General features: G+C 44.8%; 1 protein-coding gene across 2 annotated transcripts in view; it reads right to left on the bottom strand.

The window, feature by feature from the left end:
• Window positions 1-6,097: 6,097 nt before the first annotated feature.
• PIK3CG (phosphatidylinositol-4,5-bisphosphate 3-kinase catalytic subunit gamma) overlaps window positions 6,098-20,679 on the bottom strand; it is an 84,817-nt gene continuing 70,235 nt past the window's right edge. For both annotated transcript variants that reach the window (XM_077471656.1, XM_077471657.1), the window contains exon 11: window positions 6,098-14,624. In XM_077471656.1, the coding sequence (XP_077327782.1) occupies window positions 14,343-14,624 (282 nt within the window). In that variant the 3' untranslated portion in view covers window positions 6,098-14,342. The remainder of the gene's footprint in view (window positions 14,625-20,679) is intronic.

Genomic DNA, 20,679 nt, shown 5'->3' with positions numbered 1-20,679 from the left:
TATGTCCCGCAGTGTACTGGTGGAAATTGTTTAAGTGGAAAAGGGGAAGTTCGGGGTGCCGTCAAAGACCAGCAGACTGTGAGTAAGATACTGTCGTAAAAAGGTTGTATATATATTAATTGAGGTTAATTTTATATTGGATTAAATATTTGTTAATAAAAGGCTGCTTTGGCCAGTTACACTTCAAAACTCTTGTGTTGCCAATTTATTTGGGAAAGAAGGTAAAGTAAATGGAAAAGGTGGAAGGGTTGGTTTTTGACAAAGGATGTTAAAGGGGAAATGAGGATATCTTGGATACATTGGTCAAGTGACAGGATGGACATTTTTTTCTTTATGGTGCTTGTCACCAGGATCTGGAATCCAGCTCAATAATTAAAACTGTATTTTGTTACTAACTTGTTTGGGATATTGGTGTGTGTATGCATGTTGTCAGTGTGACACAGCTGATCTTACCAGACAATGTTATCTAATTTTAACATGATTCTGGTGTTGGTGATGGGTATCAGATTTTGGCTTTCTTGTACTTTTTGTAATAAAAGTATCCCTTTTTAAGCAGCTTGGTCCACCCATGTCCCATTTCAGTGGGTTCTTTCTCCCTGTATTACCCTTTTGCAGTTGCCCTATTTAGACACGGAGACCGCACCACCTTACTGATGAGTCTGCACATTTAGGGACACTACACCGGTATGCTCAACATTACCCAGCGTGGTGGTAACAAATAAGTGACTGTTTGTCACTTATAGCAATAGCAATCAGTGCTATTGAAATGCAGTGATTCCTGTGTAAATGACACTGGCAGTGAAGGGGTTAACCACTAGGGGGCGGGAGGGGTTAAGTGTGTGTGTGGTTTTTTTTAACTGTAGGGGGGCGTGGCTTGGCGTCTGATGTCACTGATCGTCTTTCCCTATAACAGGGAACAGACGATCAGTGACAGGCTCAGTAGGAAGCACGGGGAGAGGCTTGTTTACACAGACCTCTCCTCGTTTGCGATCGGGTCCGCTGGTCCCGCGGCCACAGAGCTCAGGACCGGGCTAGGCACTTAAAGAGCAACGTACTTGTACATGCTTGTGCCCAGCCGTACCATTCTGCCGATGTAAATGTGCAGGAGGCGGTCCTTAAGTGGTTAAACCTATCATCAGCCTGTTCTGCAGGGCAAGCAAATTGGAGGTGGAACCCTTTTTCAAAATAACATGGTGTCACAGAACCATGAATTGTGGTGCATGTGAATACGCAACATCTCAGCAGATGCGTGGGGGTGTCATTAACAATTAATGGCACTGCTATGTATCTGCTAAAGAGCAGCATGTTTCCGTGGTGTCAGGAAAGCGATTTTGCATGCGTTCCCGACACACACAAATGTGAAAGTAGGCTAAATGTCTCATTGGTGGTCAGTGTAAATATTCTCATTACATTGGGGCTTGGTGTACAATCCTTTGATTCACACTAATGGCAAGTGTGAAGGTCCCCTTTACATTGGTGGTCAATGTAAATCCCTCCTTACATTAGTGGTATCTGTGAATGCTCCTATTACATTAGATTACATTGGAGTTTTCTGTCTATTGATGGGTTCCCTCACCTCCACAGTCCATGGTGTGCAGACAGTAAGGAGATGATGCACATTAACCTTTAGCAACCAATCAGTGAGCAGTAATGATGTGCACAAACCTCTTGCAACCAATCATTGAGTGGTAAGGATATGCAGTGACCGCTAACAACCAATTAGTAAGCAGTAATAATGTGCAGTAACCTCTAGCAACCAATTTGGGAGTGGTAAGGACTTTCAGTAACCACTAGCAACCAATCAGTGAGCAGTATTGATGTACAGTAATCTCTAGCAACCAATCAACAACAAGCATAAGTCATGTGCCTTAACCTCTAGCAAATAATAAGTCAGCTATAATGTGTGCTGTAACCTCAAGCAGCTAGTCAGTGAGTGGTAGTGATATACTGTAACCTCTAGCAACTAATCGCAATCACTGCCTGATCTCATTCAGGAAATCTGATTTTGAGTCTAGCAGCTATTTATTGTAGTCTCAGAGCAGGCGGAGAGCACTTTTTTGGCTGTAGGCAGAGTTGCATTATAATTAGGGGGTGGGGCATGCATTTATAGTCGTGGCATAGGAAAAGGTGAAAATGTGGCGAGCTGCGCATGCCGCAGCTAACGGTTGGCGGGGTTTACGTAAAATAGTGGGCGTGGCTTAAATGGGCGTGGTTCAAATGGGTGTGGTTAGAGTCTGAGATGAATGCTGGATGGAGAGGGAGAGGGAAAGGGGGGGAGGGATGGAGGGACAGCAGCCCCAGATCCTACACCACAATAGCAATATGTGTTTTCCAGAGTTTGACAATCAGCAGATAAAGATACTCCAAATACCTGGTGTTAGCGCTTTAATCATCCCGGTGCCATCATTGTTATGGTGTCAGGATGATTGAAGCGCATTATTTCTATTATTACATTGTTATATAAAATGAATTCATTCAACTCACCATAATGCATAATCATTGGGAGCCCTGAGCGTGTCACTAGCCACGTTGCCTGCCACCAAATGCAATCAGGTGCCCCCAGCAAAGTCCCTCCTTACATCAGGTGCCCCATCAGCGGAACTTTCCTCACATCTGTGTCCCCGGCAACAGAAACCCCTCCTTACATCTGTGTCTCCATCAGCGAAGCCCCTCCTTACATCTGTGTCTCCATCAACGGAGCCCCTCCTTACATCTATGTCTCCATCAGCGGAGCCCCTCCTTACATCTGGTGTCCCCATCAGTCCTCCTTACATCTGGTGTCCCCATCAGTCCTCCTTACATCTGGTGTTCCCATCAGTCCTCCTTACATCTGTTGTCCCCATCAGTCCTCCTTACATCTGGTGTCCCCATCAGTCCTCCTAACATCTGGTGTCCCCCGTGACATCCAGATTGCCTCCCAGTGGCCCCCCCTGACATCCAGACTGCCCCCCGTGACATCCAGACTGCCTCCGTGGCCCCCCTGACATGCAGACTGCCCCCCTTTGACATTCAGACTGGCCTCCTCCTGTGCCCTCCCGACATCCAGACTGCCCCCCGTGACATCCAGACTGGCCACCCCACTGACATCCAGATTGGCTGCCCTGTGCCCCCCGTGACATCCAGACTGGCTTCCCCGGACATCCAGACTGCCCCCCGTGGCCCCCCCGACATCCAGACTGGCCCCCCGACAATAATACAGCCTTCTACCTCTCCCAGTAGCTCCTTCCCCCATGGTGTCCCCAACACGCAGGCAGCATGGCATAGGGCAGGATCAGAGCAGCAGTGACGCTTATGGCCTGTCTCCCTGAGTCCCACAGCATGCATGTGCCGAGATGATCCGCCTATTAGCATAGCGTCATGAAACACTGTGTATCATGACGCTATGCTAATGGACTTATCATCTCAGCTGGCCATTCCCCTCACTGACCAATCTGCAGTACTTTATGGAGGAGGTGGGGGAATGACAGAGCGGCCCGGGGGTGGGACTAAAGCCAATTTTCGGGAAAAATGCCAGAACAATAAAAAATCGGGACATAGGTCGGATTTTCGGGATTGTCCCAGCAAATTCGTGATTATTGGCAAGTATGGGAGATCAAAATTGCATTGGGGGTTGGGGGTAAGAAAATGTTTTTCCAGGGTCCAATCAATATTAAAGAAGGCCCTGACCGATACCACTCTTTTAAGACTGAGTACAAGTACTGATACTTTTTTCAAATACTCGCTGATACCAATAATTTTTGTGTACCCAACAGAGTGGATTGTGGGATGAATAGTTCTCCTTCAAATAGTTGCTTTGCAACAATGTACGCTAAGCCCTTGTACACACGGTCGGAGATTCCGTCGGAATGTGTCTGATCGGAGCGTTTTGTCGGATATTCCGACTGTGTGTGGTATGCATCGGACTGTTTCCATCGGAATATCCGTCGGACCAAATTTTCCAACTTGCCGGAAATATTTTCCGACAAACTGCTCCGATCGGACATACTCCGATCATGTGTAGAGAATTCCGATCGGACAAAGTGCCACGCATGCTCAGATCAAATTCCTACATCAAAGCTATTGGCTACTAGCCTGAACGTAGTCCCATTGTAACGAAATTACATCATCACGTTCTGAAAGATCGGATTTTCCGACAACTTTGTCCGACCGTGTGTATGCAACAGTTTCGGAAAAGATCCGTCTGACAAAATCCGTCGGACAAAATCCGACGGATTTGGTTGTCGGAATGTCCGACCGTGTGTACAAGGGCTAAGACTACACATCCCAGGGATCTTTGCTGTAACCTGAAGCTTGCTGGTAGTAGCTATAAAGGGAGCGGAAAGCCCCCGCAAATCTTTCTTTTCCTCCTGGGCCTAACACAAGACGGACCTCTCTGTGCAACAGGGAGAGAGGTCGCGGACCACCATGTTTTGCATATATTTACAGTGCATTATACAAGTGGTCACCAAACACCTGGGGGCCAAATGTGTCTCTTTGCTTCCCTTTATCTCTCTCTTGAGACAGTATTCCTTCCACTGACACCAATGATGGGGCACCATTTCTTGCACTCACATCAATGATGGGGCACTATTCCTTCCACTGACACCAATGATGGGGCCCTATTCCTTCCACTGATGCCAATGATAGGGCACCATTTTTTAGACTGACACCAATGATGGTGCCTTATTTCTTTGACTGACACCAATGATGGGGCGCCATTCCTTCGACTGACATCAATGATGGGGCACCATTCCTTCAACTGACATCAATGATAGGGCACCATTCCTTACACTGAGACCAATGATGGGGCACATTTCTTCCACTTACACCAATGACAGGGCACGATTCCTTCTATTGACACCAATGATGGGGCACTATTCCATCCACTGACACCAATGATGGAGCCCTATTCTTTCCACTGATTCCAATGATAGGGCACCATTCCTTCGACTGACACCAATGATGGGACCCCATTCCTTCGACTGACACCAATGATGGGGCACCATTCCTTCGACTGACACCAACAATGATCTATTCTTTCCACTGACACCAATGGTGGTGCCTTATGCCTTCGAATGACACCAATGATGGGGCACCATTCCTTCCACTGACACCAATGATGGGGCACCATTCCTTAGACTGACATCAATGATGGGGCACATTTTCTTCCACTTACACCAATGACAGGGCATGATTCTTTCCATTGACACCAATGATGGGGCCTTTTTCCTTCGACTGACCCCAATGATAAGGCACTATTCCTTACACTGACACCAATGATGGGGTCCTTTCCCTTCGACTGCCACCATTGATAGGGGACTATTCCTTTCACTGATGCCAATGATGGGGCACCATTACTTCCACTGACACAAATGATGGGGCACTATTTCTTCCACTGACACCAATGATGGGGCCCTATTCTTTCCACTGACGCCAATGATTGGGCCCTATTCCTTCCACTGATGCCACTGATGGGGCACCATTCCTTCCACTGACACCAGTGACGGGGCACCATTCCTTCCACTGATACCAATGATGGGACCCTTTTCCTGCGACTGACACCAATGATAAGGCACCATTCCTTCCACTGACACCAATGATACGGTACCATTACTTCCACTGACACCAATGATGGGACACCATTACTTCCACTGACACCAATGATGGGGCCCTTTTTCTTCGACTGACACCAATGATGGGGCCCTATGCCTTCCACTGACAACAATGATAGGGCACCATTCCTTCCACTGACACCAATGATGGGGCACTATTCCTTCAACTGATACCAATGATCGGGCACCATTCCTTCCACTGACACCAATGATGGGGCACCATTCCTTTCACTAAAACCAAGGATGGAGCACCATTCTTTACACTGACACCAATGATGGAACACCATTCCTTATACTGACACCAATGATAGGGCACCATTCCTTTCACTAAAACCAAGGAAGGGGCATTGTTAAATCCCACTGGCCACAGTCTGGCCTCCCTAAAGCCAAAAGGACATAAAAGTGGACCTTTGTTTATAAGGTTTGGAGACCCCTGCATTATACCATGAACTTTTTTTATGTTGAAGATTTGTGATATGAGAAAAATGAGGCTCAACTCTAATATATATTGTTTAACCTTTTATTATGCAGCAAAACAATACAAATTTATACTAAAGTAGCGGCACAACTTCAGGGCAGGAGCCTAATCGCCTGGCAGCACAGCTCCTCCCACCCTCACCAGCATCCGCCAGGACTGTGACATCATGAGGGGCGGGGTCACCATGTGACATCACCCGGTGATCCCGCCCATTGTCCCTATATAAGTCACCGCACAACGCGTCCCTGTCATTGCGGCCAGAGAGAGCATCAAGTCAACATCTCAAGGAAGAAGAAGAGAAGAAGAACAGAAGGCGATGACAGCGACAGAAGACCAGGCCACCGCTAGTAAAAGAGCTAGCAGAAGATAGCGGAGGAGTCCAGCGAGAAGACCCCCCCAAGACGGAAGACCACCGGAGCTGTGCAATAAATTATTTTAAAAACGTGTTGTGGTTTTTTCTTTACACTTTTTTTCACCAGGTGAATGGGTAGGGGTATATGGTACACCAATACTCATTCACATAGGGTGGGCGGCCAGTATCTGGGGCCCCCCTTATTAAAGGGGGCTCCTGGATTCCGATAAGCCCCCATGACCCTGACAACCAATGGCCAGGGTTGTCGGGAAGAGGCCCTTGTCCTCATCAATATGGTGACAAGGTGCTTTGGGGTGGGGGGCCGCAGGGCCCCCCCTTCCCCAAAGCAATCCCCCATGTTGAGGGCACGCGGTCTGGTATGGCTCAGGAGGGGGGCCACTCGCTCATCCCCACCCCCTTTCCTGACCGGCTGGGCTGCATGCTTGGATAAGGGTCTGATATGGACCTGGGGGGACCCCCACGCCGTTTTTTTGGTGTACGGCTTCCCCTTTAAGTCCATACCAGGTGACGGGGCCAGCGATGTGTCAAACATTGACTTCCTTCGCTAGTCCCGTCTACCTGGAGCCGTGTTTAAAATGAACGGACTTTCCTCCATGTGTGGGCAAGTCCATTCATTTCAAAAGTCCGGCGGAAAAGTTCAGTCGTGTGTGGGCAGGACCGCTCGTTTGGAAAGTCCGGCTGACCTCCGCTTCAAAGTCCGGTGGTTTGTCCGCCGGATAGTCCAATCGTGTGTACTGAATATGACTGAATATGATGATGTATTCCCTTTAACTAATAATACTCTCCTGGTGGACCTATCCAGAGAGCTTGGGGAAAGCAGGGTGCAAAAAAAGAGGATACAAGTCATCTCTCTTGATCCAATGCTGTTTGCAATGGACTTAGGGTCCATGCACACTGGACTTAAAAAATGCCAGTTCCCTCAAAATGGAAACCAGAAGGGTTTTCTTTTCTGCCTCTAAACGCGGAGCTTAAAATGTGATTCTAATGGGCATGGACACATAGAAGAACATTGAGCTGCTTTTCAGGCAAAACACAGAACACCTGTAGAAGCAGCATTTTTTAAGCCAGTGTGCAAGGACCTTAATGGCATGAATAAAACTCATAGATGCATGTTCAGCATCTTTGTGTTACTGCTGCACTACATATCTCACCGACTAATTCTGGGTATTTTAGGAAATGCATCAGTCATCTTCAATGTGTGCGACATCATTTCTTTTGAATTAGCTCATGGTTCACTATTTTTGTATGCAAAGTTCAAGTTATTTTTAATGCATCTAATTGCACAATATAATAGTTCCTGACTAAGGGGGGAAATATATGTATTCTTCTTTGCAGTCCGTGTTCCCTCTCAAACCATAGTTCATATTAATGTTTTCAATACTGTACGTGTTTTCTTATACATCACTGTAAACTGCTTAAAGCCCAATTCAAGCTTCAGCAAAAATGACAAAAATTCAAAAGAATAAAAATATTTTTTTTTTAATTAAAATAACAAACATATTATACTTACCTGCCCTGTGCAATAATATTGCATACAGCTGCCCCAAACCTCCTCTTCTGGAATTTCCTGACAACGCTCTAGGCTCCTCCTCTTTGCTGAGTGCTACGACATGTTGCTTGCTATAAAAGCGGGCTTGATCCTGAGCTGGGCTGTGTGCATCCAATGACACACACAGCTTGGCCACGCCCCCAGCTCATTTTTCACTGGATTTGACTGACAGCAGCAGGAACCAAGTGGTGTCAGATAAGTGTTTAGTGGGGGGGGGGGGGGAGAGGCACAAACAGTATAAGGATATTTACCTTGCATTAAAGTAAAAACCTTCTGCCTTTAGAACCACTTTAAATCACTATGCAGCACAAAATAGTTACTGTACTATGTTGTTTTATTTAAAATTAAGCACCAATAGCTCCAGCAGAATTGTCCATACCTGACAGTAAGTTGCAGAGAAGAAGCATGGCATTTTGTGTGATAGCATTGGTCTTTTTGCAGCAGTCCACTTGACTTTTTACTACTACGTTGTTACAATCCACATAACCTGCTCTTCACAGCTGCACATTGCAGTGCTGTATTGGTGACAAGGCAGCGGATATTTTGGATTGCTGCAGAGAGTGCAGGTTACTGTCAGGTAAAGAATTTTCTGATGGGAATGCTTTACAAACCTAACCAATGGTGAGACTGTGAACTGTTATTTTGCTGCATATTGATTACATTTTTGGCATTTGGGCTGAAACTTCAAATAGATTTTAAAACAGAGTAACTTTTTTGGAAAACAAATCCCATTACCCTCTGGGTGATCCATGTCCGTTGCAAAGATTTTAACAAACAGATTAATACCATATGTTATTCCTAAGAAATAGCTGTTTATCTGTGCTGATATGCAAAATGAATGTGAATAGGGGTGATTTTATAATTATCAATCTGCTGCTGCACTTGCAGGGTTTTAATGATGAAATGTTGCAGGGTCTGCATTTCTTTCGACATAATTAACCCTTTGGGAGTATCTCACCAAAATGGCATTTTTGTTGCCGGGAATGCCTAAAATCTGACTGTATCTTAGCGCAAACTTCTGGGAAAATCAGTAAGCCTAACACACAAGCAGGAAATTACATTTCTGGTGTGCATTCTGTACACCATCAGTGTAGAGAACGCCTCTAAGTAGCCATATTGCATTGCCTTTTACAGAAAATTACAGTGCTGCAGACTGAAAAGGAAAGGTAAGGTAATTTTTCATAACATTTAATTACAATATGACTTGTGCCACAAATGTATAGGCTATTATTATTTTTTTTAATTTGCTATTTTTTCCTCATGAAAATGGAATTACCCTTTAAATAACGATGCAATTCTTTCCTTAGTCAATGTCAAAAGACGTTATTGAAAGGCATTCGTCTGGCTAGGCTGGGGTTGGGGCCTCAGATGTTGTGCTGGATATCAGTACTCTATGCGTCTCCTGCTCAGGTCAAGGTGAATGGCTGTTTATCTTCAGAGTTCCCTATCCGGAACGGCACAAGACAAGGGTGTCCACTTTCCCCCCTATTGTTTGCTCTGGTCTTGGAACCTCTGCTCGAAAAAATACGAGCTAATTAAAACATCAGAAGGGTTACTGTAGGTTCTTCAGAATATAAACTTTCTGCATACGCGGATGGATAAAGTCCTATTTCATGTGGTAGATGCTATAGTCTCACCGCCGAACGAGATGGAGGAACTAGCAGCTTATAGCCGTTTCTAACTTTAAGATCAACTATACCAAATCAGAGATTGCCAATTACGATCCCTCCAGTCATGACTACCGCCCTGAAGGGAGCGTTCCCTTTTGCTTGGGTGTCCTCTTCAATGTGGAATCTGGGAATCCAGCTTACTAGTTGCGTGGAAGCTCTATTTACTCATAACTACACCCCATTACTAAAGAAGCTTTTCCTAGATCTACAATCTTGGGATAAGACCACTTCCACTTGGATTGGTTGCACAAATATCATAAAAATGACAATCCTTCCCTGCATATTGTTTCTCCTGCAGATGATACCTATCCACCTACACAGATACTTTTTATGGAGGTCCATAGTCTTTATATCAAGTTTGTGTGGAGAAACCAGAAGCCACAAGTAGCTATGGCCATACTGCAGCGGTCCAAGAGACATGGAGGTCTTGGTCTGCCTAATATCCTCCAATATTATCAGGCGATAGCTTTGCAGCATTTACTCAATTGGGAATTTCACACATCTCTAAACTTTGGGTCTCACTAGAAAAGACTATTGCTGGTCGCAACTTGTCGTCCACCCCCTGGGTTCTGATGGGAGACAGATGTCTCTCGGAGTGAGTGTCCCCGCTGACCGCCCATTCATTAACCGTATGGGATAGACTAAATAGATCCTTGGATCTAGCTTCCCCAGCATCTCCGCTGGCTCCAGTGGGGGATTCCCCTGGTCCACCCCTGGGGAGTGGCTGTCTTCCTTCGGATCCTGGGCAAGAGACTAAGTTAGCTTGGCATGTTTAGTATAGGCCACACCTTTATCCCTCTGGATGTACTCAGAGAGGTATGGGAGTTTCCCCATCGATTTCTGGAGGTACCGCCAGCTGGCAGATTTTGTTGCCTCTACACAATGCCCATGCCACCAAGGAGCCCCATCAGGGTTGCCAGCCTCAATAAAACCAGGGACAGTATGTTTGTGTGTTTTTTTTTAAATCCCGAGATTATAGCTGCCCCGCCTCTCCAGTACCTTTTCAGTGTGTGTATGTGTATTCTGTTTGTATATTGTGTGTCTGTGTGTGTATACTGTATGTGTGTTTGTGTATACTGTGTGGCCCCATAATATATTGCCTGGGGGCCCCATAATCTTCTCCTATTGCCCGAGGGCACCATAATCCTCTCCTATTGCCCGGGGGCCACATGAGTTGTCAGTCCGCCCCTGGTTACAAGCCATTGACCAGGTGGCATTTTGTTCCCACAACTCTAGCAAAAATTTACCCTTCACATTCAGATTTTTTGCTGGAGAGGCAGCGGGCAGAGAGGTACTTTCCTACATATATGGTGGGAATGCCCTCTGGTCCTACCTTTCTGGGAAATGATACGTAAACACGTGTTGGAGGGTCTCAGGGTAGACCTCCCTAATTCTCTGAAATGCTTTCTTTTTCCAGTTCCCCATATGCCTCTTTCTCTCTCTGTTGCTATAAACGTAGCGCTCTCCCCCACATACTCAGTGCTGCTAAGAGCCTCATACCAGTTCACTGGAAAAGCTCTCAAATCCCGGCTAAAATGGAGTGGCTGCTGAAGGTGAGGGAGATTATAGAGGCGGAGGAGTGGCTGGCCACATGTAAAGACAGATGGGAAAACTGGAAGGAACACATTGCCCGACTAATCTCAATCTCATCCAGCCTAGATAAAGCCTTATTGGCGTTGGCAGACCCCACATTTAAACCATTGGCCTTAGCTGACTGTTCCCCGTCCACTATCGCTCAACCAGGCACCACATCTCTGTAGCTTTGAACCTGGTGTGAAGGCCACAACCATATTCTTGGAGTGTGTGTAGGAGTTCAGTCTATGTTCTATTTTATGTGAGTTTTAGACACATTTTCATTTATTTTCCTGAGAGTGGTTCTCTTCGCTCCCCTGTTAGTTTAGAGAGGAGTTGTGTCGACTGGGACCGAAAATCCGAGACACAGGAGTGTCCCCTTGTATTTAATGGTGTCTGTTACATATGTTGTAACTGACGACTCCTGGGACTTCCGTATACTGTATACCTATTTTTTTTTTTACTGTCTTGTTTGTTTTCCTTGTTTTTGGTCCTTTACTTTTGATTTGTTCCCTCACAATGCTGAATAAAATAAAGATTATTGAAAAAAAAAAAAAAGTTGTTGAGATGTGTTGATAAGGCGACTACATACCCAACAGTGATGCTTATAGCTTTTGGTTTAATGCTTGTATTATCATTATTATATATTAATATTATTATTATTATACAGGATTTATATTGCGCCAACTGTTTGCTTAGCATTTTACAATATAAAGGGTGACAGTACACTTACAATATAAATCAATACAAGAGGGTTAGGAGGGTCCTGCGCATGAGAGCTTACAATCTAAAGGGGAGTATCAAATACAAAAGGTAATACCTATGGATTAGCTGATCAAGATGAACAAGTCAAAGTACAGTTTTTTTAGGTGGATGCGGTATAGGCTTCCCCGAAGAGATGAGAGCTCAGGAATTGCTTAAAGACACAGTGGGAGATAGCCAGACATATTGGGGTATTGAATTCAATAGGAAGGGAAAGGCTCTGGAGAAATCCTGCAGTCCCGCATGGAAGGAGGGAAGAAGCTAGACAGCAGGAGGCCTTTGAAGTGGAGGGATTGGCAAAGAATCAAGGGGAAAACCAAATGGCTAGTAAGGCTGATAAGTGTGACCAAAGAATTAATGAAAGCCTGAAGGGGGGATAGCCTGTGTAAATACAAGCCAGTAGTCAGGTGCACTTTCTAGGCAGCACAGCCTGGCAAACAATACATGAAAATATTCACAAATAGCACTGTTTCCAAACCTCAGTCCTCAAGTACCTTCAACAGGCCATGTTTTGAGAATTTCCCTTAGATGAAACAACTCTCATAATGACCAAGTAATTGACACTGCTGTAAAGCACCTGTGCAAGGTGAAGGAAATCCTGAAAACAAGACCTGTTGGAGGACAGAGATTGGGAACCACTGATATAGGATTAGCGTACACAGGTGTTTGCATTCTGCTTCTGATATGTTTGTGGAGCATTTTTGAAGGATCAGGAATGCAGTGCTTGAATTTAGAATTTGAAGTTCTACGTATACTGCGTAACAAGCCACTTATCCCTGGAAGCAGGCTGCATTTGTCTTACCTCTGAGCCCATGTAAACAAACACTTAAAATACTGGCCAGTTTCAGGTTTTAAGGTATTTTCTATCATAAAAACTGACTGAATGGATCAAGACACTAATAGAAAGCGGCTCATACATGTGGCTATTTGATAAAGCAAAAAGAAACACAAGGAGGCGCCAACTAAGTGCAATATTAGTACGTATTTATTCAGATAAAAATAAACTGACAAGTGCAATACAAACAAAGAGAGCTTATCTGCAACCATATTGGATCTAATGTAGCTGGTCGGCCTGGATAAGTCGTGTGTAGCATATAGAGTAGCCAGCGGCGTGTCTGTCAATAGAGAAGCTGGTTCAGCCGATAGCAGAAGTAGGAAGAACAACCCTGGCTTGCAGGAGCCGGATGTGGCATCCCGCTGCGGACCAGCCACATTATATCTATTATGGGTGCAGATAAGCTCTCTTTGTTTTTATCCTTGTGAGTTTGCATTTGGCGATTCATTTTTATCTCATTAAATACCCCCTTGTGTTTCTTTTGTGTTTACAGAGAACGGTTTCTGTCTCAGGTGGAGCTGCCTACTGAAAGAATAGTATTTTACGGAACTTTATGAACTTGAGATACTAAAAAAGTGGCTCCATATACCTTTGCACACTTCTTTAGACTGATATTTAGTAGTTGGATCCCCAGACCCTTTTTTGGGGCTATATGTGGCTAGTGTCTTTATATCCTTTTCTTGCGCCATAAACACACTTGCTATTTGATAAACCAATCAGATTTTTGATTTCATTTTTGTACTAATCGCAAAAGAAGCAAAGACAGTAGATTAGAGGTTTCAATAAACTACAAGATGAAGAGGTCAGAATTATCTCAATTAAACTTGGTGAAAAAATATGATTACTTTCAAAGACAATGCTATAGTTTTTCTCTGTTTTCAATTCAATCTTTCAATGAACAGATTTAAGCTGTCAATTTGTTGTCCAGTTTTTATTTCACAATCGACTGAATTTAAGTGGTCGATCAAACTTGAGGGTTGACCACTGTTTCTTTTCTAGCAATTACTTTTGATTGTATGTGTAATTCCTGGTTGCTAGAAAGTAGTTGAAATTGACTAAAAACAGCCTTGTGTACGGTTAGCTTTACAGTTTAATAAAGAATGTTGGTGGTAAGCTTTCTAGAGATGTTTGTTCATTTTGCAATTGAAATTTGGTGAAATTGCCTGAAAGCAGCAGTAGATGGCCAGCAATAATGAAATGTGCTATTATGTGCAAACCTGTATGATGTTTTTATAACAAGTCTGGCTATTACTACTGCTATTCTCAGGCTGAACAATGCAAGGGATTGGAAGATACAATTAGCAGTGCAAGTAAACTTAGTCATAAGTTTAGAAATTCTTCATTACCCCACTAAAATATTTACATATTAATGCCAGTCCATTACAGTCATGAATGTGCAATGATTTTTCTGGAATTTGTACTTACAGTACATATCTTAATACTTCATAACAACCTCTTTAGAGTGGCCATTCAAGTCATTTTAAATGTGTATTTAGAGGTTTCTGGATGGAATTAGGCTGAGTGTTTTTCCACCCCTTGTTTAATGCCTAATACAAGGTGCAGGAACCAATTGAACTGCACAGTCCAGCCTTTATCCCGACAGACCTCAATCTGGTCAAGAAAATGCTTTTTAGCACTGTCTTCACTCTTCCCAACAGTCAGTGAATCCCGAATGTACTCAATGTCCTCTTTGCTTGTTAGTTGAGGCATGCCTGTCATCAACATCATGGAGAAAAGGATGATCATAAGGTTGGTGTGATGTCGCAGGGTCATGTAAGCTTTCACGCAAACGTCCTAGAAAGAATGTTGGTATAATAGCTTATCATCATGTACAAAAACACTGAAAAAAACTTACTGTCAAAGAACCTATGAGGTTAAAAACTCAGCAGTAAATCAAAAAGCAGTATTGAGAGAAAAAAATAGTAACATTTAAAATACTGCTGATTACTGTGCTTGTACTGCACACAAGAGAGTAACATGTCTCAGCTGCACATAAAGGCCAGTCTCTAGTAATGTCCATGGGTTCCAGACTTCAGACAGTCATTGCCAGTAAAGGATTCTCAACAAAATATTAAAAATGAAAATTTTATTTATGATTATATTCATTTGTCCAATTGCATTTGAGCCCCTGAAAACGGGAGGACTGTGTATAAAAATGGTTGCAGTTCCTAAAATTTGTACTTGATATTTATGTTCAACCCCTTGAATTAAAGCTCAAAGTCTGCACTTCACATTCATTTGGATTGTTTTGTTTTAATTTTATTCTGGTGGAAAACAGAGCCAAAAGTATGGAAATGTAATTATATATATATATATATATATATATATATTGTGGCACCACGCAGGTAAAATCACCTGGTTGTATTCAGGATGGGAAATATGTGTGTCCTAGATTCAGGCTTTATGCAGACTTTTACAATTAGAGGGGAAGAGTTAATGAGCCCAGCTGTAGTAAGTGGGCTCATTAAGACCTCTACAAAAAACCCCAGCATGCATAGGGAGATGCTCCATCCTGGAACCAGTTTTGTGTGTATAGACTGGGGAGTCTGAGATCTGTTCTGTGCGGTGAGTTAACGCCTGTGTGGCAAACCCCTACAATAGAGACAGGGACTGGGGCAGCACAAGGCTGCACCCAGTTGTTAGACAGGGAGTCTACGTGTGTAGTTAGAGGTCAAGCTGACCAGGATTTATTTTCTTGTTTTATTTTGTTTGGCTGTTATATGTATCACTGCATGTAGCCTAAATAAACCGGATCTTTTGTTTTTTGCACCTACACCGCTGTCTGCTGTGCCTGACTTTGTGTTGTGAACCCATCCAGGGGGGTCACACACACCCGCTACCGAGCGAACCCCCTCACAGTTGGTGGAGAATGCGGGCAGTTTTTTTTTTTTTTTTGTTAAGGCCAGCATGGAGGAGATACTGAGACAGCTGGCTCTAGCAAATGCAAACCAGCAGCAAACAAATGCAGCTTTACAAAAGAGCCTTGCAGCTCAACAACAAGCCCAGCAGCAGGCAAATGCAAATCAGCAGCAGACAAATGCAACTTTGCAGCAGAGTTTGGAAGCTCAGCAACAAGCCCAGCAGCGATCTGAAGCCCGCTTCATAGACCTGTTGCAGAAGCAAGAGCAGAATTTTCAACAGCAAATAGAGACATTGATACAGCAACGTCCGCAGACCAATGAAGCAGGTGGTTACAATAATACCGCAACCTTTGGTGTGAGCCGTTTACTGACAAAAATGACTGGAGAGGATGATCCGGAGGTGTTTTTGACCATATTTGAAAGGACTGCTGAAAGGGAAAAGTGGCCTAAGGAGCAATGGGCTGGACTGGTGGCCCCTCTGTTAACTTGGGAATCGCAGAAAGCTTATTATGACCTAGAGCCTGACCAAGCAAAAGACTATGTGGTGCTAAAAGCAGAAATATTGGCACGGCTGGGTGTCACCCTGGCAGTCCGGGCTCGGCGTGTGCATAACTGGACTTTTCAGGTTGGAAAACCTCCCGGGTCTCAAATGTATGATCTCATTCACTTGAGCAGGAAGTGGCTGCAGCCAGAGATTTTGACCGCACCAAACATTGTGGAACGTGTGGTTATGGATCGTTTCCTGAGAGCTCTTCCTACTGCCATCCAAAAATGGGTAAGCCATGGAGACCCAGAAAATGCAGATAAACTTGTGGATCTGGTTGAGAGGTACTTGGCTACAGAGAACTTGACCACCTCTTCCAGGGACTCACGGACTTTCCCCCCTAAGACCAGATCAACCCCAGTGGCGGGTAAGATGACTCCAAGGGGTGAGGGTGGAGAGAGTGAGAGGATGGGAGTTCTACCTAAGGTCTGGCGGGAGCAGCCCAGGAAGCCCATGCTGCAAGAGGCAGCGGAAAAAATTATTTGCTACCGCTGCCGGCAAGAGGGACATATTGCAGCCAATTGCCCAGTTGTGGATGAGCCTATGCAATGTGACTTTATAAGGGAGAGACGTCAGTCGCTGTTTGCGACAGTTGCATGCACTGCCATTCGGGGACCTGAGAAACATTTATGTAAAATGTGTATTAATGGTAGACATGTTGATGTGTTGCTAGATTCAGGTAGCCTGGTAACATTGATAAAAGCTGAATTAGTTACTACAGAGGTCTCTGGGAAGAACAGGGTGGCTGTTATTTGTGTGCATGGGGACACCCGAGAGTATCCTGTAACTTCAGTGTTTTTTGAGACCCCCAAAGGTAACCTCTCTCATCAGGTGGGGTTAGTGTCTCAGTTACCACATGATGCTATTGTGGGAAGGGATTTTCCAAAATTCTGGGAACTCTGGGATTGTCCTGAGGCCCCCATTGGTGCCCCTATAAACCAGGAAGATGACCAGAATTCCTCTGGGAGTGGTGAGGACTCTCCTGAATTTCCCTTGTCGGTATTGGCGGGGGAAACTCGAGAAACTGGGGAGGAGCCAACATCCTCAGATGAAAACATGCCGTCTGTGGAGTTTTCGGATCTTGAGGTTCACAGGGAAAATTTTGCCACAGAACAGTTAAAAGACCACACCCTAATAAAGGCACGGGAAAATGTGGTGAAAATAGATGGCGAGTTAGTGAACCCAGATAAGACTTGCCCTTATCCTTACTTCACTATGGAAAGGGACCTGCTATATCGAGTGGCTCAAAGGGCAGAAGAAACCATTGAGCAACTTGTAGTGCCCAAACCTTACAGGAAGTTGGTGTTAGAATTGGCTCATGGACACATTCTGGGAGGTCATCTGGGGACAGAGAAAACCAGAGAGAGGGTATTGCAGAGATTCTATTGGCCTGGGGTCATGAAGGAAATAGAAAAGTATTGTTCCTCCTGCCCTGTGTGTCAGAAGTCGGCACCTATGCCACATTTCCGTAACCCACTGGTACCTCTTCCTATCATTGAGGTCCCCTTTGAGAGGATCGCAATGGATTTGGTAGGTCCGATAATGAAGTCTGCTAGGGGGCATCAGTACATTTTGGTTATATTGGACTATGCCACCCGTTATCCGGAAGCAATTCCTCTCCGAAATACCTCGGCCAAAACCATAGCCAAAGAGCTATCCCTTGTTTTTAGCCGCGTGGGTATTTGTAAGGAACTGCTTACGGACCAAGGTACACCCTTTATGTCCCGGGTTATGAAAGAATTATGCAAGTTGTACAAAGTGAAGCAATTGCGTACATCTGTGTATCACCCCCAAACAGATGGGTTGGTTGAAAGATTCAACAAAACCCTAAAACAAATGTTAAAGAAGGTGGTGGATAGAGATGGAAAGAATTGGGATTGTCTAATACCCTATCTGATGTTTGCCATTAGGGAGGTACCCCAATCCTCTACGGGTTTCTCACCCTTCGAGTTGCTCTATGGGAGACACCCAAGAAGGCTGCTGGATATCGCCAAGGAAACTTGGGAAAATGAGAGTTCTCCTCACAGGAGTGTGATTGAGCATGTCGCCCTGATGCAAGATAGAATTGCACAGGTAATGCCAATTGTAAAGGAACATTTAACCCAAGCGCAGTTAGCACAGCAGAGAGTGTACAACCGTGGGGCCAAGACACGTACTTTTTCCCCGGGGGATAGGGTCTTGGTGCTAGTCCCTACGGTTGAAAGCAAATTTCTGGCCAAATGGCAAGGTCCATATGAAGTAATTGAAAAAATTAGTGAGGTGAACTACAGGGTTAGACAGCCAGGAAGGCGAAAGCCGGAGCAGATCTATCACGTCAATCTGCTGAAAGCCTGGAGGGATAGGGAATCCCTAGTCGCAGAGACTTTGTCACAAGTACAGCCTGATTTCTTAGTTCCTGAGGTTGGAATAGCAGACACCTTATCGAAACCCCAACAACAGGAGGTTAAAGAGTTTGTACTTCGTAACAAAGAGATTTTCTCTGAGCTTCCGGGACAAACATCTGGCGTAGAGCATGACATTATCACCCCGCCAGGAGAAAGGGTAAAACTAAAACCTTATAGAATACCAGAGGCCCGACGGGAGGCAATACGTGGGGAGGTTCAAAGGATGCTGGAATTGGGTGTGATAGAGGAGTCCCAGAGTGACTGGTCCAGTCCTATTGTACTAGTGCCCAAACCTGATGGGAGCTGGCGGTTTTGTAACGATTTTAGACAATTAAATAAAGTTACAAAATTTGACACCTACACCATGCCACGTATAGATGAGTTGGTTGACCGGCTGGGAACAGCCCGATATATGACAACTCTTGATCTCACCAAAGGGTATTGGCAAATTCCCCTGGCCGAGTCGGCCAAGGAGAAAACTGCGTTTGTAACCCCAGATGGGGCATTCCAATATAAGAGAATGCCGTTTGGGTTACAGAATGCACCGGCAACATTCCAGCGGAAAATGGATAAGATTCTGAGGCCCCATCATAAATATGCTGCAGCTTACCTGGATGATGTGATTATCCATAGCACAGACTGGGTCTCACATTTGCCAAAAGTACAAGCAGTCCTAGACTCTATCCGGGAAGCTGGGTTTACGGCCAATCCAAAGAAGTGTACCATTGGACAGGAGGAGGCCAAATATCTTGGGTACACTATTGGGAGGGGGGTGATAAAACCCCAAGTCAATAAAGTCGAGGCCATACAGAGTTGGCCACGTCCCAACAGCAAGAAACAGGTACGAGCCTTTCTGGGAATTGCTGGCTATTATCGACGATTCATTCCCCATTTTGCTTCTCAGGCTGTGCCCCTCACCAACCTGACAAAAGGGAAAGAGTCGGTTATGGTTAAATGGTCCCCAGAGGCTGAGGAAGCATTTCAGTCCTTAAAAACAGCCTTATGTAGCCAGCCAGTGTTGTACTCACCAGACTTCTCTAAGGACTTTGTTGTACAAACTGATGCATCAGACGTTGGGTTAGGAGCAGTGTTATCCCAGGTCTGGAACGGGGAAGAGCACCCAGTCATTTACCTCAGCAGGAAGTTAAAGTCCCATGAGGTAAATTACTCCACGATTGAGAAGGAATGTTTAGCAGTGAAGTGGGCTCTAGATTCCCTTCGGTACTATCTGCTAGGTAGGCACTTTGACCTGGTGACTGATCACACTCCTTTAAAGTGGATGGCTCAAAACAAGGAGACCAATAGAAGGGTAAATAGGTGGTTCCTGGCCCTACAGGAATTTAACTTTACAGTTAAACATCGCCCTGGTGTTAAAATGGGGAATGTGGATGCTTTGTCTCGGATACATGCGTGTCTGGCTGCTTGTGTTACAACCCCAAGGTTGAAACAAGAGGGGGGGGTATGTGGCAGCACGCAGGTAAAATCACCTGGTTGTATTCAGGATGGGAAATATGTGTGTCCTAGATTCAGGCTTTATGCAGACTTTTACAATTAGAGGGGAAGAGTTAATGAGCCCAGCTGTAGTAAGTGGGCTCATTAAGACCTCTACAAAAAACCCCAGCATGCATAGGGAGATGCTCCATCCTGGAACCAGTTTTGTGTGTATAGACTGGGGAGTCTGAGATCTGTTCTGTGCGGTGAGTTAACGCCTGTGTGGCAAACCCCTACAATAGAGACAGGGACTGGGGCAGCACAAGGCTGCACCCAGTTGTTAGACAGGGAGTCTACGTGTGTAGTTAGAGGTCAAGCTGACCAGGATTTATTTTCTTGTTTTATTTTGTTTGGCTGTTATATGTATCACTGCATGTAGCCTAAATAAACCGGATCTTTTGTTTTTTGCACCTACACCGCTGTCTGCTGTGCCTGACTTTGTGTTGTGAACCCATCCAGGGGGGTCACACACACCCGCTACAGAGCGAACCCCCTCACAATATATATATATATATATATATATATATATATATATATATATATACAGTGGTGGGAAAAAGTGTTTGCCC

Source organism: Lithobates pipiens, unplaced genomic scaffold (assembly GCF_037356315.1).
Source record: "Lithobates pipiens isolate NorthernLeopardFrog02 unplaced genomic scaffold, aLitPip1_a1.2 Scaffold_8, whole genome shotgun sequence".
Lineage (NCBI taxonomy): Eukaryota > Metazoa > Chordata > Amphibia > Anura > Ranidae > Lithobates > Lithobates pipiens.
The sequence above is the reverse complement of the archived record's forward strand: the minus strand, read 5'-3'. Positions and strand labels throughout refer to the sequence as shown.